The sequence below is a fragment of the Cetorhinus maximus genome, chromosome 17 (genome assembly GCF_964194155.1).
Source record: "Cetorhinus maximus chromosome 17, sCetMax3.hap1.1, whole genome shotgun sequence".
Lineage (NCBI taxonomy): Eukaryota > Metazoa > Chordata > Chondrichthyes > Lamniformes > Cetorhinidae > Cetorhinus > Cetorhinus maximus.
In genome coordinates, this window is record NC_135895.1 from 97,395,628 (window position 1) to 97,410,914 (window position 15,287).

A 15,287-nucleotide genomic window follows, 5' to 3' on the forward strand; every position below is an offset into this window, starting at 1 on the left:
GTGTGAAAATTAAGTCAAGGTGATCATACACCACTTGCTCAAATACAACTTGGATAACCTTGCACCTGAATTACATACACAGCTTGTGCTATTGAAATCGAACCAACTTTATATTAATGCAAACAATGTGGCATAACATACTCATTAACAAAATGACAGGATATAAAACATTGATAACAGAACACAACATTCATGTTTACAGTGTAATATCTGCACATAATCTCTCCATACTACTGTACAAAACTAATCTTATCATGGCTCACAATGTTTTTAAAGGACACAACTAGAATTAGTGTTATGAAGCACAAAATGAAGAGATGAGGAAAAACTCAGGTTACATTTTGAAACTGCTGCTACGGAATAGGTTCTGGCTTTTCCTGGGAACTCTAGAAAAAGCAATACAAGTTATATCACTTGCAACATTGTAGTTGCAGTTTGCTTTATAAATTCTTGAAGTGGCATTAACTGATATCAATTTTAATCAATCTGGTTGGAATTCTGGTGACATCACCATGCTTCTCAAAGTTCATTAGTCAGATCATGAGAAATTTTGCTGAGCATCACATATTCACAAAAATGCTAATCCATTTCTCAAAACAATCAAACTCTAGCTCAATGATAAAATAAATGTGGAATATACATCCCCCATTTATTTAAAGATAGGAAATACATTATTTCCTTCTCAGCAGGAAGCAGGCAGTGGATATTGCTTTTAGCATCTGCTCTCCGTCATCGATGAGTGCAAGATATATTGAACGGGTGTATTAAAACAGGCCACATAACATGGCTAAGCTCTGGCTGGGAAAGAAGGCTTGGTGGTGGTGGTAGGACATTGGGTGACAAGGTTATCGCAAACAAAATATTGAACTTTCCATGTGTTTGTTTTTTAAAAAGCATAACTCGCTGCCTCCCCACATTATGATTGTGATAATCCAAATGTTAACTTACCATAAAACCAGATAGAACCCAAAATAAAATATCCAAAGATTTTATTTATAAAATATGAATCCCAAAAACCAGCATGTTTACAGCAAACATTTAATTAACATATCACAATTAAATACACAAAACCCAATCTTTGCCATTGTTGAATAAACATGTTATGCACAACATTCATATTAACAGAATAGAAAGGAGGACGTTTTAAATTTTTTGATTTCATTACCCCAGCAAGAATCCCCTCCAAAGATTGTAAGTTGATACCTATTCCTCCAACTCCTGTTTTAGTTGGGATATTGCACTGGTAAAGTAGCAACCTCTAACAAATTGATATATTCAAATACTTGTTAGAATTGCCATTAATGTGGGACAAAAACTAAAAATCATTAGAACTATCTTCTTTCAAACATATTATCTACTCCAATTCCAAAGGAAGGATTTCATACAATACTATTACCAGTCAAAACTGTGAAGCTGAAATGTTTCACTGAAAACTGAAGGAAGCATAGTTCAGTTCTTGCTTACAAACTTAGCTAATTATATCTTCCCACCATTATATTTTTATAATTGTAAATTTAACTATTTGTTATGAATCAGCTTCCCAGCCAACACGTAATGATTTTGACAATTTAAATCCCATTTTCCCTTTACTGTTCACATTGACATCATCTTCGTGAAGTTCAAAACTCCCTAATAATTACATCCACTACCTTGTCCTGGATTTTTCAAACAAAGGTGATACATTTATATAACATGACTGCCATTATCAACTATGAATTGGGAACTTGAAAGCAGCTGCAAAATCTATCAATAAAAAGTCTCTCATCTTAGGGCTCCCCTGATGGCTCAGTGAATGCACACAAAATTAATTATCAGTGCTGATTCAGATTATCTTAGCCACTCCAGTGGATGTCGGACTGTGACTGGTCACCCTGCCACAAATGAGGGAAGTTCCTATTTCTAACTGCTATTCATGCTACAAGTACGTGTTTGTAGACATTAGGTGAAGGCAGAATGAAGGGCAACTGAGGCCAGAAGCCCTGCGGCAACGTCACCACTCGTGGTTAAATAGCCAGTCAATATTTATTGTCACATAAATAATAGCCACTTTCCTAAGATACCAATAAGTATCTGGTAGCAAAGTAACAAAGAATAATGCCTTCAGGAGAGGAGCAAAAGGGAGGAAACCTGCTGAGAAATTTAAAAACAAACTTCTTTTCATTTACTTCCTCTCTAACAAAACTCAAATTATAAAATCATTCTGTACAGAAGTGTTAAAAAAGATTTTATTTTAGAACAGAACTGTAAACTTATAAGTATGTAAGAATTTATAACCGTAACATGATTCTAAACTTAGGCATAGCAAAAATATTTACTTATGACAACTTGGAAAAATAACAATTTAATTAAAACCCCTGAATGCATATTAAAATCTGTAAGCTTAAACGCAAGGAGCAATAAATATTGAAACCCAGGATACCTTCCAGCTCATAAACCGTACCCTTCATTAACAATTTTACAGTATGAAACAAATTCACACACCTCTGTTCCTAGAATAATAAGAGTTAAGAAATTATTTTCCCCCCCAAAATTAACTACATTCTTGTGGACCAATTTTTAGAAAAAGTTATCATTTGCATCGTTAAAACATCAGAAAGGGAAATCTGTTGCAGGAGGGGACTAGAAAAGGCCTAAATATATACTATATAAACAACTCATATGGTCCCTTTTCGCTTTTAGATCTGCATGCAAGAGGACTGTAGTTTATGCTCAGATGAATCAATGAAAATGTTTATGAATGTTCAAAAAAATGATACCCAAAAATTATACACTACAATTTGTGTTCTGGAGTTAGTCATAAATTTCAAAGGGTTCATTATCCTTTGTATTACATAGATTGTTAAAAACTTAGGCACAGGCCAGGCATACCTAAAACACGTGGGGCAATAATTTCCATATGCATTGGAGCCATAGAAGTCACTTTGAAAATAATGCAATTTTAAATGTGATCACATTGAATGATGATATACAACACTCTATAATTTTTTAGCAAAACAATGGCAATTTGTTCAGGCCAAAGCTGTAAAATGAAAGTTACATGTCCTGGAGTCTGAAGCATTGTCCAACTCCTGTACTTCTATCAGCACCCTTTACCATTTCACTGCAGGAAGGCTATTTCTTCATCCCTCTTAACAACTTACTAAATTTAATGTAATGATTAATCTACAGTTCTCCTCACATTGTCCAGGAAGGGCACTATGTCCGCTTAGTTTTTTGCCTCTTGCTTAAAATAGTGAACTTATAATGTTGGGTGTAAGTGACACACATCTTTTTAAGTAACACAAACTTGTGGCGCATTTGATTATTAACTAATAAAACATCCTATAGGAAATTCTATATGGATACATAGTCTACTATTTAAAATACTCCTACTTTGCATAAAAAATGAAATGCTAATTTCTTAACAATGCATTAAAGGAGGACATGACTAACTATGCTACTGGATGAACTTGTGTGCACGAATTCATCTATTTTAAAAGAAGCAGCATCTCACCAAGATAAAATGTATCCTTAAATCTTTCAAATGGGATTATTATTTTGATTATCTTTAAATAACAACTATTCTGGCATTTTTGAGCTAATCTGGCAAACAAAAAGAAAATGCATTAATATTTCTATACAGCAGGTCTCAACTCAAATATTTTAGAATACGTTGCGTAGGAGGGTGGGCAGTGAAGGGGTAAGACTGAGGAGACAAAAGCGAACCACTTTTAAAAAAGGGAAGCACACTAAAAGAAATTGGAAATTTCTGCACTGTCCAATGGAAAATCTTGTTTGCATCCTTGTAACAAAATGGTATCCAATTACAATCTCACATGTTCCCCTCTAGACATAATTTTCTCTTCTGTCCTGCATGCATCGTTCTTACTAGGATATGATATGAATCAGTAGTTTAGATTCAGAATGGCCATTTTTCCAATTGTGGGCTGTTTGACTGTTAATTCCAATTCTGCGTTTAACCTGTATCCATATATAAGCAGTCCACAGTTAATGCTCTTCAACAAAATGGTCAAGTATAATGCTCTCATTACTGTCTTTACTGAAATCAACTAACTTATCACAAAATAGTCACATGCCTAGTATCAAAGCAGGGAGTGAATTTTACCAAATGAACTATCCTGGTGTCAGTTACATTTTTGGAACGAAGTAGAATATTCCTAACACATCTGGGCCATATTTTCCAATAAACTGTTTTATTCTTTGAAGAGTACTGGGGACACCAACTCACTGAACTGAGATAGAACAGGGGTTTGTGCCTACACGTTGAGATCCCAGTCTGAGGCCTCCTGTTGTGTTGAAGTGTGAAATAGAGGTCAAATATCTTTTGATATCAACCAAAGAAAATACAAAATTGACCTCTACATCTTTGTTGCCAGAGATTAAACACGTGGCAAGGGGTCACAAGAAATCTTCCAGTTTCCCCAGCTTCCTAATTATCCTTGGTATTTTCCACTTAGGTCAATATCTTAACAACTCCATAGCATATACCAGCAAATTGCACAAGTGTTCCTTAACTGTCGCTGGGTCAAAATCCTGGAACTCCCTCCCTAACAGCATTGTGGGTGTACATGCACCATATGGACTGCAGCAGTTCAGGAAGGCAGCTCACCACTACCTTCTCAAGGGCTATTAGCGATGGGCAATAAATACTGACCTAGCCAGCAATGCCCACATCCCATGAATGAATAAAAAAATGAGGCTGCACTATCTATAGATCCATTTCTAATCATTACTAAAAACATAAGGGAGATGACAGATAAAGAAAATGCAGTTTATATAGATGTTCAAAAAGGTGATAAGGTTCCACATCAGAGACTTATGGTAAAATTAATGGCACATGAAATTAAGAAGAATGTGGCTTTATGGATAGAGCTGATTGGAGAGCAGAAGGCAAATTTCTGAAATTGGAAAGACTTTGTAAGCAGTGTTCCCCATTACCTGTTTTGGGGTCGATCTCATTTACATTGTATATCATCTGTAATTGAGGGAACAATATGAAAATTTACTGATGATACTGCTCCGAGTAGTATGAAATACTGCAGAGGACACAAATGGCTATCAAGATGGTCAGATATGAGGATTAAGTTGTTGAATGCATAAAAATGTAAAAACACAAGAATGAGAAAGGAAATGCAAATTAAATGATAAGATTTTAAATGGAGTACAGAAACAAGAAGTTTATGGTGTGAAAATACTCAAGGGACAGTGGGAACGGGGCCGTAAAATGCAATGAGCCATTTTGAACTTCATTGACTTTGGTGGGGCCATAAAATCCCACCCAAGAAATTACAAGACCCTAAGCCCAGAGTTGGAGTATTGTGCACAGCCTTACAGAACTACATTACAGGAAGAATATAAAAGCAATAAAAAAAGTGAAACATTAAATGAACTAAAATTCTACCAGAGATAAAAAGTTAGCATAAAGAACCCCAAAGTAAGTTGAGGCTTTTTCCTGTTGTAGAGTGGAGGTTAAGCTAGAGGTCTTTAGGATTAAAAAAGGCTATGATAAGTGATAGTTTTTTTTCCCCATTGGCCAGTAAGGTCAAGGGGGCACACATTTAAAATAATCATAAAAATAGTCAAAATATTTTTATTTTTTCCTCATATAGAGGTGGATCGAATATGGAATGCTTGTGACAAAACAAATTTGAGGCAACACCATCCCATGAATTAATTTAAAAAAATTGCTAGAAAATGTAACTTGATAGCTTCTGGAATATTCAAGGGATTGACAGAGTGGGAAAAAGTTGGCAGAAATTTGATGGGCCAAATGACTGTACCTGTGCTATAACATCTATCAAAATTACACCAGACAAGAAATTTGAATGAGTTTCCTATTACAATTCTTATAATACCTCTATTAAAATACAACATTCATATAGTCAAATATAATCTTCAAATTGTATGATCAGATTTTACACATAAAACTAAAGACAAAAGTGAATATGAACAGAAGAAGAAAAACAATGCAGTGTGGAAAATACAATAAAATATTCATTAACTGTGATCGCATTTTGTTGAATATGTCAGTGCTGTTGTCTGTTCATGGTTTCTATCAACATATTAATCAGGTAGTACCGGTCATTTCACAGCTGGGGACCACAGAAAATTTAAGGTATTGATTTAGGAATTTTTTTCTTGAAAAGGATTTTAAGATCAAAATTTTCAAGAAGAGTCTGTCCATTGCCAGAAATAGGGTAACAACATTTGAGTTACAGTCAGTCAGACTAACCATTCTTCAGTGACTTTTCCATTGCAAATCACCTGGACAAAAATAAGTTAATTTTTCCCCCCCCCACACGATGCAATACTACTTGTATCCATGGTCACTGGCTTATGGTGATTAAATAAGTCAATTCTGTTTTTATCACATGCAATTCTGGAATTTTTAACCACTTTGGGGATCAGATTCCATGGTTTGGTCCATTAAATCTCATAATACAGTACTGTGTGTTCAGTAACATAGAAATAAAATGGCCACTTTGCTTTTTTGATAGATGGCAAAGGAAAGGTTGGCTTTCAGCAAAACATGGGATTTTTTTCATCTAATTTTTAATAAAGAAGCTGTAGCTTGTTTAAACAAGTTTTGGACTAAATTATTGTAGTTTTAGGTGAAAAGCAGATATAGAACACTTGTACAGACTTTAAGATGAGCATGCTTGATCTTGTAAACTTGTCTTCAATTTGATTTAAAAATATTTTGTTTGTCAAAATCCATATTTACTAGTAAATCCTGTCAATTTATGAACCCTGATCGCACATTGCATAGGTCTATTTCTGTCACTGAGCTCAGGCATGATTCTTTTGGCTACTTATCTGCCTTACATGTTGTGATGCTTTGTATTTGGCCATTGATAGTTCAAAAGTTGAGAGTACCATTAGTCAATACATTCACCAAGATCCTATGGAAATTACATAAAATTTCTCACTTTCGTCCACTTAATGTTATAATTCCAGCAATTTCCTTAACATCAATTTTCGAAGTTAAACAACATATTTTGGACGGTTTTCTCCAATTGGTTAAGTGCCTCCAGATACCAGCATTTAGACTCCTCAATAAGATTTACACCTGTACATGAATGGAGTGTTCCGCTGACTGATACTGCATCATGCTTTGCTTGGATCTGAGGTGTTCTTGGGTTCATATCCATATAGAAATGTTGCAATTATCACCAGGATGGCGCCGAAGAAAAAGACACTAAAACAGAGAAACAGAGATTTAGAGATGAAGATTTCCTCCTACAAAAGCTTCGAATTAACATGCAATGTATCTTATATGCAGCTTTAATGTAAGAAAATTAATCTGACATTTTATTTGCTAACAACAGTGTAGAATTTAATTATGGGACCCTGGGGTTGAAGCAGCTTATATCTGGGTAACTAGTATATTGATGTATTTTCTTTGGTTCACCTTATTTAATAAATATGTATTAGGAACATGAGACACTCATACATTTTTGTTGATTTAAATCCTACCTAACCAATTGTCCACTATATTTATTAATCCCTTTTCCATTCAGAAAATTTGTTAACTGCTTCTTGAGATCAAGTTTTAACTTGAGCAACTAAAATGTAGGGTTAAAGCTCATTGCGTAGAACACCACCAAGCCTGAAACAACAAAATGGTGAAGTTCAATTAAAAAATAGCGATTATGTGACACAAGATTGGGCTTTTCCAAGTCTAATGAAATATACCAGTTTATAGCACAGGAGGCCATTTGGCCCATTATATCTGTGCCAGCTCTTTGCGAGGGCAAGCCAAAGCTAATCTCACTATCCTATTCTCAATAGTATTGTATTTCACTGCTTCAAATGTTTATTCAATTTTTCCTTAAAAGAGGCAATGGTCTCTACACCAACCACTCCCTTTGGTGAAGCATTCCATGCTTCAACAGCTCTTTATTCGAAGAAATGTATCCTAACCTTTCCTCACTGTCAAGTGAGAATCTAGAATGGTGACCCTTGCTTATTGACTCCCTAGAGGGAATAGTCTTTCCCAGTTTACTCTATAAAAACATTTCATAATTTAAAAAATTATCTATTAAATCCCCTTTTATCATTCTCTGCTCCAGGGGATATTGTTCCAGTATCTCAAGTCTCTCCTCATACTATAGATTCCCATCTCTGTCAGCATCCTGGTGAACTTATGCAGACTGCTTTCCTTTGCTTTAATGTCCTTTTCATAATGGGTGGCCTAAATTTGCACACAGTATTCCAACTATGGTTTAGCAATTATTTTGTATAAATTAGTACTTCTTGCTCTTATATTCTGCATCTATTGATAAAATCCAAAATTCTGTTCATTTTTTTTTGGTTTGAGTGCTTATACTTGTACTTTCATGAAATTATACATTTCAGTCCCACTGTGTCTCTGTTCATCAACACTCTTCAATGTCTTTAAGTGTCAATGTCTTTACATTAAGTATACTCCATGCTTTATTTTTCTCCCAAATCCTATTACTTCACACTTATCCATATTAAACTTCTGTCTACCCACTAAATGACCAGAACACACAGTAACACACCTTTATGATTTGTGCTCCATCTCAGTGAAAATTTAATTCAGTACCTTGAGGTTGAGCAAAATTTGCAAGTTATATCAGCATAATTTAGGCAGAATCAATTGAACCAGTTCAAAAGATTGGGGACTTTTAAAATGTGAGTTACACCCAAAACCACTAATGTCCGTGTTTTCTGCGACCTTTTATGCTGGTAAAATTAAGATTCCACATTCATTTGGGAAAGCTCTACAAACGGTGCTCATTTTCTTAGGCGCACAGACATGTTTTAAAAGCCTTTTCATATCAAAGAAAAATTTAAGAAGTTAACTAGTGTACACCAATTAAGCTATTAAAAGGTTCAATGTAGTTTAAAATATATATTTTCAGTGATTTTAAAATGGGATCATACACAGGTGGAGTACTGTACAAAGGCTTATTTTTTGCTGAGGAACCTACAGTGAGCTGTATTAATAAAACTGCACAAGGTTACCATCCTTCAATCCATCAAGGAACACTTATTAATGGAAAGAGAAAAATAGCAACCCCATTCCTAATACATTGCCTGATTATGCCGGTTCATGAAAGATTTTATGTTTGTGATCATGCAGATGACTTTTAGCAGAAACTTGAAGCCTAATCTAAGAGCATAATGTGTCCAAAGTGGGAACTCTAGCCTTATTTCATTTTTCTTTACTGCAGTTGAGTATTTAGTTCTATAGTTTGTAAACATATCCACTACAACTCTTAAGATTTATTTTTGGTCAGTGCACTGTAAACTGTTTTATGTAACATGTACATTTCTTTTTATTTGTTCCTTGCTCCTATATTGATTATTTTTATACATCTGCCAACTATCCAAAAGTTGAAAACACTTAAGTGTGGTTGTATGGCATTTTATTATTTTAAAACGTGCAGATTTTGCTCATAGCTTTGTCAAAGTGTGCAACCGTACTTTCTATTTCAGAAATAAATGTGTTTCATCATAAATTTAATTAGTCCAGTTCTGTTTCAGTAAATCTCTGATCTAAATCATTTCCCCATAGCATCCCATTTTCTCCCTGAACAAAAGACACTGCAATCCACTTAATAATATGAACAAATGTGATGAACAAAAGGGTTCCAATGGGCATTTTCTTTGGTCAAAGTCAACATAGTTTAGGCAAGTGCAGCATTTATTTTAAAATTAGACATTCAAATATATCAGGGATCAACCCTGGTTCAATGAAGATTGCAGGAGAGCATGTCAAGAACAGCATCAAGCATACCTAACAATGAGGTGTCAACCTGATGAAGCTACTTGCATGCCGAGCAGCATAATCAGCAAGTGATAGGCAGAGCTAAGCAATTCCGCAACCAACTGATCAGATCTAAGCTCTGCCTTCCTGCCACATTCACTGGAGGAGGCAGCTCCACAAATATCCCCAATGATGAAGGAGCCTAGCACAAATAGTTTTCAACACTGAATTGTCTTTTAAAAAACTCCACAAAATAAAGAGTTTCAAACATTTAATGCAGAACATCATCTTGTAGGTAAAAGCAAAAAACTGCGGATGCTGGAAATCCAAAACAAAAACACCTGGAAAAACTCAGCAGGTCTGACAGCATCTGCGGAGAGGAACACAGTTAACGTTTTGAGTCCGTATGACTCTTCAACAGAACTAAGGAAAAATAGAAAAGAGGTGAAATATAAGCTGGGTTAAGGGGGGGGGGGTGGAGGGGAAGAGACGACAGGTAGAGCTGGATAGAGGGCCAGTGATAGGTGGAGATAACCAAAAGGTGTCATAGACAAAAGGACAAAGAGGTATTGAAGCTGGTGACATTATCTAAGGAATGTGATAATAAAGGTACAGATAGCCCTAGAGTGGGTGGGGAGGGGTGAAGGGAAGGGATCGAAATAGGCTAAAAGGCAGAGATAAAACAATGGATGGAAATACATTTAAAAATAATGGAAATAGGTGGGAAAAGAAAAATCTATATAAATATTTGGAAAAAAGAGGGATTGGAAAGGGGGTGGGGATGGAGGGGAGAGTTCATGATCTAAAATTGTTGAACTCAATATTCAGTCCGGAAGGCTGTAAAGTGCCTAGTCGGAAGATGAGGTGCTGTTCCTCCAGTTTGCGTTGAAGCCCACATGTCCATCCTTGGCCTGCTGCATTGTTCCAGTGAAGCTCAACGCAAACTGGAGGAACAGCACCTCATCTTCCAACTAGGCACTTTACAGCCTTCCGGACTGAATATTGAGTTCAACAATTTTAGATCATGAACTCTCCCCTCCATCCCCACCTTCTTTCCGATCCCCCTTTTCCCCAAATATTTATATAGATTTTTCTTTTCCCACCTATTTCCATTATTTTTAAATGTATTTCCATCCATTGTTTTATCTCTGCTTTTTAGCCTATTTCGATCCTTTCCCCCCACCCCACCCCCACTAGGGAGATCTGTACCTTTATTATCACATTCCTTAGATAATATCACCAGCTTCAACACCTCTTTGTCCTTTTGTCTGTGATATCTTTTGGTTATCTCCACCTATCACTGGCCCTCTATCCAGCTCTACTTGTCCCACCCCCCCTTAAACCAGCTTATATTTCACCTCTTTTCTACTTTTCCTTAGTTCTGTTGAAGAGTCATATGGACTCGAAACGTTAACTGCGTTCCTCTCCGCAGATGCTGTCAGACCTGCTGAGTTTTTACAGGTATTTTTGTTTTTGTTTATCATCTTGTCGGTGTTTGACGCATTATTTTGTTTAAAACAAAATTAGAACAAAGTAACAAGACAAAAACAGCATAAGGACTCAAGAAAATAAATTCTCCCTTGCACAGTACCTGGTGGGCACAAAGTCTTGTAACCAAAAGTAAGAGATCAATGTTGAAAGAATAATAGATAATGACGTGGCGAATCCTTTCAAGATGTTATCTGCATATTTGATGACTGCTGCTATTACTAGACCGCCGAGAGCCTGGTCAAAGAAAAGCAGTAAAAAATAAGGGTAATATGAAGAAATAGTTACATAATTAGTGTTATAGTAATCATTTTTAACAACAAACTTTATAACACGAGGTTATTATAGCTCAATACAGTCTGACATCACCGCCAAAAGTAACACAGGGACTTCAGAATTATGTCAAATTATTTTTCTTCTAATTTTAAAATTTACAGTATCTTTCCAGAACGCATCAATGATTCAAGATATGGAGAACATGGGTACTGCTATAAACTGAGCCACTGTGGCATTTTCCAAGATTGGATTGGAGTTCAAAATGTTGCTGCCACTGAAATGGAGCCATCTGGGTTGTTTCTCCATGTAACTAATATCATATAATAGCTCAGGAGAAAAAAAAACAAAAACAGGAGGACTCTTTGAGGCAGCATATTTGGTAATTCAATTCATACATAAATGAAAGTTAGTTTATTTGGCTAAGCATAATTTATGGGATAAAAGAACTGTTCAGCTGTGCTGAGATATGTACCATGGAAGATATTCCATCCTTAATAAACCAGTGTGAAAGTAGATTAAGGAATTTCATTAAGTATATTTAGACATTTTGATTTTTAATCAAATCATATAGTTATTTGAGAGTTTGTAAAAGTGACTATCATGGATTTGTGCTCAATAGACATTGAGTACAGACTTATAAGATTAAGATTCTTTACAACATTCACATCTGAAGTCCAGATAACAACTATATTTACTATTATTTTTCAGACAGCGCTTGTGCAGTAATTCCCATGGACTTGCCTTGTCTTTTAATGCGGGATGAAATTAATACCAAATGGTCCAGCCTACATGTGACTCCAGTCCTAAACAATGTGGTTGACTTGTGACTGCTTTCTGAATTAACCTAACATGTCATTCACTTGTATTGCTCCTTTTTAAGGCAATGGGGGATAGGTAATAAATGCTGCCTTTGCCAACAATGTCCACATCTCAAGAAGATTATACTCAAGGCCTTGTTCTCCATTTATAATTTAAGTTAATTAACTTACGCAATGTTCCCCACCAATCTATTTTTAAAAAAAAATTTGACTTTATGAGGGAGGGAAGGTCATTGTTAAAGCAGTTGAAAATAGCAAAGGACATTTCCTGAGGACCTTCTGCAGCAATGTCCTGGGGCTGATGTGATTCGCTTCCAACAATCACTATCATCTTCCTTAGTACTAGGTATGACTCTAGCCACTGGAAAGCATTCCCCTTGATCCCCGTTGACTTCAGCTTTACTAGGGCTCCTTGGTGCCCCATTCGGATGAATGCTCCTTTGAGATCAAGAGCAGTCATTCTCACCTCACCTATGGAATTCAACTCTCGTGTCCATGAGATCTGGAGCCAAGTGGTCCTGGTAGAACCCAAACTGAGCATTGGCGAGCAGTTCAGTCTCTTGACCACACTTTTGGGCACTCATGGTGCAGTGCTACTCCTGCACATCCATGGCAAGGACCAAGGAGCCGTGGATATTAGGCCTTGGACATTTTTTATTTGTTCCTAGATGTGAGTGTCACTGGCAAGGCCAATCCTAATTGCTCTCGAGAAGATGGTTGTGACCCATTTTCTTTAACCGCTGCATAGGTACACCAGTGTTTGGAAGAGAGTTCTTCATCATAATAAGATAGTGTCGCAGGAGCAGGCTGCATCAAGTAAATAGATTGGGGCCTTGGAATCGTTGGTGATGTTTGGGTAGGGAGGGCCTGGAGATTGGACATTGGGGATCTCAGGACCAGGAGCAACGGCGATTGTGGTGAGAACTTAACTTATTTTGTTTTAAATTTAGAGGATGTTCAGGATAAATGTTCCCTGGCACCTCAGGCATGGATAATGGACACCTCACTTGTCTTTACCCCAATCAGGCAGGCAGTGCATTTCCTGCTCAAAATGCACTTTCTTCCTGCCCACCATTTTGGACCCTTAATGGGCCACATAGCACCTGAACACACACCTCCACCCCACCTCACCCAACACACAAGGAGTTTTGATTATTTAAGTAAGGGATAAATTAAGTAAGGGATAAATTATTTCTACTGGTCAGTAATCTCTTAACTAAAGGGCATACATTTAAGATCAAGACAAAAAGAGTAAGGGAAGAAATGAGCACATTATTTTTTTAAAAACAAAAGGGTTGTGGGGATAACCAGAAACAGAATCCATTAACAACTTTAAAGTGGGTTAATATTTCATGAAAAGTATAAATGGATGGCTTCTACGGAGAGCTGCTATAAGACAGATGGACCAAAAAGCTTTCTTCCATGCTACAAAATTCTATAATTCTAAAATTGAATGGAAGAATCTTATTCTTTGCTGTCTCTTTCACTATCACAAGAAGTCATGTATGAGCTTGACAGATAATGGCAATGTGATTAAATCACATAACATTAAAGAGAATTTAATGAGATAATACTTCACAGCAGACAGCATGAAGGGATGACAATCAACTGTCAATCTCAACACTTTTTAATTTTTTGAACAAAAATGTTATCTTAAATATAGGAAGAGGATAACTAAATTAAGACAGGGAACAGAAAAGAGAAGAAATTGATTAAGTTCAGGCAAAATTTTTCCTTAAGTTTTTAACCACTCCTCTGTGCTATTTTCCCTCAACTATTCATGATTCATCCCATTACCTAGTTTCTAAACAAAATAGTGGTGTACTATTTCACAGCTCATTTTTCAGTTCCCACAGGTCCCAGTCCACAATTCATAACTAGTTCCTTTTTTTTCTTTTAGTTCCTTTAAGAGATTATTCTATTCCAATGGTAGGACACTAGATGGAAGCAAAACCATTTATGTGACTTCCATTTCTGTCTGATTGAAACAGAATGAAAATCTACTTAAAAGGATAGCTGCAAGCTAATACAAAGTTATTTCACCATCCTAAAACAAATCCAAAGCAGCATTTGGAAGAAACCTTAATTTGGTGCTCGTCTCTGGATGCTTTTCTTCCTTCATATCTAATAAGACCTTAAGACCATAAGACATAGGAGCAGAAATTAGGCCATTCGGCCCATCGAGTCTGCTCCGTCATTCAATCATGGCTGATAAGTTTCTCAACCCTATTCTCCCGCTTTCTCCCCGTAACCTTTGATCCCCTTACCAATCAAGAACCTATCTATCTTGGTCTTAAATACACTCAATGACCTGGCCTCCACAGCCTTCTGCGGCAATGAATTCCATAGATTCACCACTCTCTGGCTAAAGAAGTTTCTCCTCATCTTTGTTCTAAAAGGTCTTCCCTTTACTCTGAGGCTGTGCCCTTGGGTCCTAGTCTCTCCTACTAATGGAAACATCTTCCCCACGTCCACTCTATCCAGGCCTTTCAGTATTCTGTAAGTTTCAATCAGATCCCCCCTCATCCTTCTAAACTCCATTGAGTATAGACCCAGAGTCCTCAAACGTTCCTCATATGTTAAGCCTTTCAGTCCTGGGATCGTTCTCGTGAACCTCCTCCGGACCCTCTCCAGGGCCAGCACATCCTTCCTGAGATATGGGGCCCAAAATTGCTCACAATATTCTAAATGCGGTCTGACCAGAGCTTTATAAAGCCTCAGCAGCACATCCCTGCTTTTATATTCTAGTCCTCTCGAAATAAATGCCAACATTGCATTTGCCTTCCTAACTACCGACTCAACCTGCAAGTTAACCTTAAGAGAATCCTGGACTAGGACTCCCAAGTCCCTTTGCACTCCAGATTTCTGAATTCTCTCCCCATTTAGAAAATAGTCTATGCTTCTATTCTTCCTACCAAAGTGCATGACCTCACACTTGCCCACGTTGTATTCCATCTGCCACTTCTTTG

At 36.6% G+C, this 15,287-nt stretch overlaps 1 protein-coding gene across 3 annotated transcripts in view; it reads right to left on the reverse strand.

The window, feature by feature from the left end:
- Window positions 1-972: 972 nt before the first annotated feature.
- Window positions 973-15,287, reverse strand: part of LOC144692628 (UDP-N-acetylglucosamine transporter-like) — a 61,007-nt gene continuing 46,692 nt past the window's right edge. For all 3 annotated transcript variants that reach the window (XM_078561688.1, XM_078561686.1, XM_078561687.1), the window contains exons 7-8: window positions 11,328-11,461; window positions 973-7,198 (exon numbers count right to left, since the gene is read on the reverse strand). In XM_078561688.1, coding sequence (XP_078417814.1) covers window positions 7,108-7,198; window positions 11,328-11,461 — 225 coding nt within the window. In that variant the 3' untranslated portion in view covers window positions 973-7,107. The remainder of the gene's footprint in view (window positions 7,199-11,327; window positions 11,462-15,287) is intronic.